Source organism: Octopus bimaculoides, chromosome 29 (genome assembly GCF_001194135.2).
Source record: "Octopus bimaculoides isolate UCB-OBI-ISO-001 chromosome 29, ASM119413v2, whole genome shotgun sequence".
In the NCBI taxonomy this organism is placed as follows: domain Eukaryota; kingdom Metazoa; phylum Mollusca; class Cephalopoda; order Octopoda; family Octopodidae; genus Octopus; species Octopus bimaculoides.
The window spans coordinates 10,103,298-10,109,893 of record NC_069009.1 but is presented as its reverse complement, the minus strand read 5'-3'; the positions used below and the strand labels follow the sequence as shown (position 1 = coordinate 10,109,893).

At 37.1% G+C, this 6,596-nt stretch overlaps 1 protein-coding gene across 1 annotated transcript in view; it reads left to right on the top strand.

Moving 5' to 3' along the window:
- LOC128251221 (decorin-like) overlaps window positions 1–1,424 on the top strand; it is an 81,220-nt gene extending 79,796 nt beyond the window's left edge. The window contains exons 4-5 of the mRNA XM_052977851.1: window positions 585–653; window positions 1,298–1,424. Of these exons, the coding sequence (XP_052833811.1) occupies window positions 585–653; window positions 1,298–1,424 (196 nt within the window). The remainder of the gene's footprint in view (window positions 1–584; window positions 654–1,297) is intronic.
- The last annotated feature ends 5,172 nt before the right edge of the window (window positions 1,425–6,596 follow it).

Genomic DNA, 6,596 nt, shown 5'->3' with positions numbered 1-6,596 from the left:
TATATATATATATATATATATATATATATATATATATATACTGGCATATACATATATACATTATCTCATGTTTCTCTGTTGTCTTCTACTTTATCTGTACCTTATTTATCAAGGTATACACTAGGACATTTTGCTTCTTTTACACATCCTTCCGTACCTTTCTAATTTTTACGTTTCACTACATCATCATCATCATCATCATTATCATCATCATCATCATCTCAATGATCAGCATCATTAATACATATTAGTACTATCTTTATCATCACTACCACCATCATCATTGACGTCATCATCATCCAGAATCGTAAGCAGGACTACAACATCATCACCAACACCAACACCAACCACATACATCATCATTAATGACATTATAATTAATGATATCATCATTTCTTTCCTCGTCATTATCAATCAATGTCATCACATATCATCATCATCATCATCATCATCTCGCATTATCTAATTCGTTTACTACTGCTTCTTTTTCTTCTCTTCTTGCATCTAATTCATTAGACATATTTCAAATTTTTATGACTAAATTCTTCTATATTAATTCTTATGCATCTTCTTTTATATTACAGAGATCTATCCAATAACAAAATCCAGAAAATTGAAAAAGGATCATTCGTAAACGTTTCCATTTCCTGGTTGTAAGTAGAATCAGTTATGCTGACACTATTTCCTTTACTGTTTATTTGTAAATATTTCATATCTTCCTATCTTTCTTTCTTACCTTTTCTTTGCCCTTCTCTAACTCACTTTCTCTATATATATTACGGCGAATGTGTGAGAAGGTGGGTGAGAACGTTATGGTTTTGGGTTTGCATCAAATTTTGAGTTCGCATCAACGTTTGGGTTCACATCAATGTTTGGGTTCTCATCAATGTTTCATATCATGTGTGTGAGGAGGTGATCTGGAGGACTCATTAGCACGCCGGGTGAAATGCTTAGAGGTATTTCATCCATCTTTCCGTTTTGGGTTCAAATTCAGCAGAGGTCGAATTTGACATTCATCCTTTTGCAGTCGATAATATGTGTATCAATGATGTACGAAGGTCGCTGTAATAAATTAACCCTCTCCTTCAAAATTCCAGGCCTTTTGCTTTTCACAGAAAGGATATTATATGTGTATAGGCATATGTCTATCTCTGTCCTAAAGTGTTGGTATAATTATATATCTTTCGTTTTTTTCATTATCTTTTCACTCGTTATTCTTTTTCGTCTTGGAGAAGAATTACTAAGATCTTATAGCATCTGATTTCCTCTTCCAACGAAGTTGGTTGTTTTCCTCCAGCAACATAGAACATAGTGAGTTCAAAAGACGGCTTGGCGAAATGTTGGAAGTATTGGAATGTGAAAATAACTCGAAGAAATTTAAGAAGATTGTGTCAATGGGATTGTTATTAATCCTACTGATTTAATAAAAGAGACTAAAGAATATTGTCGTGTTAGTCTATGAGAAGTTGAGAGCACTTTCGACGTTCCTCGGCAATTTATAAAATAAAGTGATTCAGCCTGCCATTAATATCAGCAAACACCAAGTTGTCGTATTCGCCTTCGTTTTCCCCCATTGCGTCATTGCGCACAAGGAACGACAAATCTATACATAGCAAACCAAAACAAATGCGGGGTATTTTTTCGTCTTGGATAAGAATTAATAAGTAGATCATAAAGAATGTGTTTTATTCTTTCACAGAGTTTGGCTATTTTCTATCAGAAACAGACTGAGATGAAGGCAATGCTTCTGCAAAAGATGGAATTATTGGAATGTGAAAATGAAGGGAAGACATTTAGGAAATGTGTATATATGTTATTTGCAAGCGCAAACACCAACAGTATTTCAATGGAGGAGACTAAACAAGATCAAAATATTGGTTTTGAAAGGAAGAGATGGCTACGCCTTTATGCAGAAAATGAAATGATGGCTACTCGGCTATAGAGAAAACGGCCACTCGGCCACCTAGAAGATGTTACAATACGGCTACTCAGCTATAGAAAAATGTAGACCACCGGAAATCTTGACGGCTTCCACTGTTCTACATTTCCATCTTGTTTTGACCTTAACAACAGTCTCAACGTATTTACGTAAATTTGGCTTGTTAGGAGAAAAGCGTTCAGTTACCAGTAATCAAATTTCTGACTATGAAGCTTCTCTTGATTGAACATAGAACACATATGACTGGTCTGTGTAGCCACTAATTTTGAAAGATTACCATTTTGAGATATTCATGTGTACTGGCACATTCGAAAGAAGACTGATGCAACGGATATTATATCTATATTGCTAATAGCATAGAGCTTCGGCAGCATAAATGATCCATCAATGAGATCTGTTCTATCGATACAAATATAATGAATTGTTTCACAATGCACCAGATGCGTCACCATAACGTACATGTAGATAGACGGAGTCTACTGCCTTCATATATTTCTTTCTTAACCCTTTTTGGCCCTTCTCTATCTCACTTTCTCTCTATATATGTCACTGTGAATGTGTGAGAACGTTATGGTTTTGGGTTTGCATCAAGTTTTGAGTTCGCATCAACGTTTGGGTTCGCATCAATGTTTCATATCATGTTTGTGAGGCGGTGAGCTGGAAGACTCATTAGCACGCCGGGTGAAATGCTTAGAGGTATTTAATCCATCTTTCCGTTTGGGGCTCAAATTCAGCAAAGGTCGAATTTGACATTCATCCTTTCGCAGTTGATCATATGTGTATCAGTGAAATACGGAGGTCGCTGTAATAAATTAACCCTCTCCTTCAAAATTCCAGGCACTTTTGCCTTTCACAGAAATGATATTATATGTGTGTATGTATAAAGGATATTATATATGTGTCTGTCCTTCAGTGTTTGTATAATTATATGTCTTTTGTTTTCTTCATTATCTTTTCACTCGTTATTCTTTTTCGTCTTGGATAAGAATTACGAAGTAGATCTTCAAGCATTTGTTTTACTCTTCCAACGAAGTTAGCTGTTTTCCTCTAGGAACATAGAACATAGTGAGTTCAAAGCACGGCTCGGGGAAATGTTGGAAGTATTGGAATGTGAAAAGAACTCGAAGAAATTTAAGAAGATTGTGCCAATGGGATTGTTATTAATCCTATTGATTTAATGAAAGAAACAAAGGAAGATTATCGTGTTAGTCTATGAGAAACGGAGAGCACCTTCAACGTTCCTCGGCAATTTAGAAAAGAATATCTACTAACTCACTTAAATATACGCAACCTGATACTCCGTCAGAACTGAGTAACACCCAGAGATCATCGAACAAGACGAAGGAGGATGTGATTCAGTCTGCCACTAATACCAGCAAACACCGAGTTGTCGCAGTAGCATTCGTTTTCCCCCATTGCGTCATTGCGCACAAGGGATGACAAATCTCTACATAGGAAACCAAAACAAATGCGGAGTATTTTTTCGTCTACTGAGTAGATCATAAAGAATTTGTTTTACTCTTCCAAAGAGTTTGGCTTCTGCAAAAGATGGAATTGTTGGAATGTGAAAATGATGGGAAGAAATTTAGGGAGTGTGTATATATTTTATTTGCAGATGTGATTGGTTTCACCAAGCGCAAACGCGAACAGTATTTTAATGGAGGAGACTAAACAAGATCGAAATGTTGTACTTTGAAAGGAGGAGAACGATTTCGACATTACCCAACGATGTCTACTCTGTCATGTAGAAAATGAAATGATGGCTACTCGGCTATAGAGAAAACGGCCACTCGGCGACGTAGAAAATGTTACAATACGGCTACTCAGCCATAGGAAAAGGTAGTCCAATGGAAACCTTGACGGTCTCCACTGCTCTAAATTTCCCTCTTGTTTTGACCTTAACAACAGTCTCAAAGTATTTACGCAAATTTGGATTGTTAGGAGAAAAGCGTTCAGTTACCAGTAATCAAATTTCTGACTATGAAGCTTCTCTAGATCGAACGTAGAACACATATCTGGTCTGTGTAGCCACTAATTTTGAAAGATTACCATTTTGAGATATTCATGTGTACTGACACGTTCGAAAGAAGACTGATGTATCGGATACTATATCTCTATTGCTTATAGCATAGAGCTTCGGCAGCATAAATGATCCATCAATGAGATCTGTTCTATCAATACAAATATAATGAATTATTTCACAATGCACCAGATGCGTCACCATAACGTACATGTAGATAGACGGTGTCTACTGCCTTTCGCTCGACGGCCTCAGCCGCTCTCCACTTCTGTCTTGGTCTGACATCATTAACAGTCTGAAAGAGTTTAGGGCAGCAGGTGTCTCGGTAGTGTAACACATTTTCTTCGGAGATAACCACGTATGCCCTTAAGATATTCATGGCGTGTATCAACTAGTGTTTTCGATGCAGGGCGATGTTACTCAGGCACCGTGGCTGTTGGGAACTCAGCCATTTCTAATGGAAACCGCTGACTACCTTTCACTATGGATATTGGAATTTCCTATACAAAGAGCCCCGCAAGGTGTCCTCGAGGAATGCCATATATGTAAATCCAGGTTTTAAACGTACCACGAATTCCTTTGGGTAGGCAGGCTTCCGATTACTTGTTGGTTTCATAGATTGATTGTGCTCCTATCAGGTTGCTGTGAAATTCAGTTCCCGAGATTCCCAACGGCTTCTCAGTCACGAACAGTAATTGAAAGCTACAGAATGAGAAGCTGTACCTGCTTCTAAACCACCTTTCCGCAGCGCAAGATATATGGGTCTGCCTTGAAAATTATGCGAACAGAAGTCTTCAACTAATGAAAGTGTCTAGGCTCCTCTGCCGCTCGTGGTTGATGCTGTTAACAGAATCAGGTCCTCACGACTGTAGGCATAAGACTTGACGGTGTACGGGACTAGTCGTATCCAGTGTACCACGGCACTTAATTTATCGTTCCCGAAATGATGAAAGGCAATGTCAACCTCGGCGGCATTTGAACTCAGAACGTAGCGACGGGCATTTCGTTCAACGCGCTGACGATTCATCCATTCCGCTGCATTAATAATAATAATAATAATAATAATAATAATAATAATAATAATAATAATAATAATAATAATAATTCCAAGAACTCGGCAACAATAAAATTGCCATCAATGCAGCACCAACAGCAGAAAAATTGGAAAAAGTTTGGAAAGAAATATGGTCAACGAAGGAACAACCTCAGAAAAGGTCTATCAAAACAACTTGGCACCTGAACAACTCTGGATCCCTATAACAACTGAAGAGGTCACCCAAGCACAAAAAAAAGACTGGAAGGCACCTGGGAATATTAAGATCCCCAACTTCTGGTTAAAATATCTGACAAGGACACACAAAAGGCTGACTGAGAAATTTAATGACATACTAGCAGAGGCAGAGACAATGCCTGGATGGCTCACGAAAGGGAAAACTATCGTAATTCTCAAATCCACTGAAACAGCAAACCCACAAAATTAGAAACCAATAACTTGTCTCTCTACAATTTACAAAGCTTTTACAGCAATAATATCGCAGAGAATGAGCAAGCAACTGGAGGAAAAATCATGTTTCCAGAAGAGCAGAAGGAATGTTGGAAAGGCTCATTCGGCTGTAAAGTTCAACTAATGATGAACTAGAAAAGCACTCGGAGAGTGCAGACCTCCACCAAGCAGCTCATTTCCACCCATATACGCGCAAGCTGAAAATCGCCCAATTTCCCAAACCAACACCGGCAAAAACATAGCCTCCTTGGCGGGGTTAAAAAAATAATGCAACCATATGATTTTTTTTAAAAAGCCTTTAAAAACAAAAATCATCTGAAGCAGTTATAATAGATCAAGTGACAACAGCAAGCTAGTTTCACTATACAACTAAAAAAAACAACAATTACCTAAAAATATAAGGCGATGGACAAGAAACCATGAACCATACTGTCTCTGGCTGTCCAGTCCTGGTTAAGAAGAAATATATTCAAAGACACGATAGAGGTGGGACCTATATACACTGGACGCTATGCCACCACTATGGAATAACAACATAAAAAAGACGGTATAGGCACACGCCAGAAACGGTCACAGAAAATGAGAAAACAACAACACTATGAGATATGCCAATACACACAGATAAAGAAATTAAGGTCAATAGGCCAGATATATTTCTCAGAGATCAAGAAAAATAAAAAATGATTTCTAATTGATGTATCAATACCAAAAGTAGATATTTTTTCTCGAAAAGAAATGGAGAAACTTTCAAAATACAAAGACCTGGAAGTAGAGGTAACTCGAATGTGGAGTCTTAAAACAGAAACTATTCTTATCATAATGGGGGCATTAGTTATGATAAAAAATACGCAGACAAATACATAGCAAAAGCACCAGGACTAACAGATATATATATAACATACAGAAAATAGGACTACTAGGCACTGCACACATCCTATGCAAAACACTTTCAACACAGCAACCATAAGAGCATCACAGTAAACCACAGCACAACACAAGGCATACAGAGCTGCGCTCGGTAGTGAAGTGAAAGCACGTTATAAAAATAAGACTACTGAATAATAATAATAATAATAATAATAATAATAATAATAATAATAATAATAATAATAATAATAATAATAATAATAATA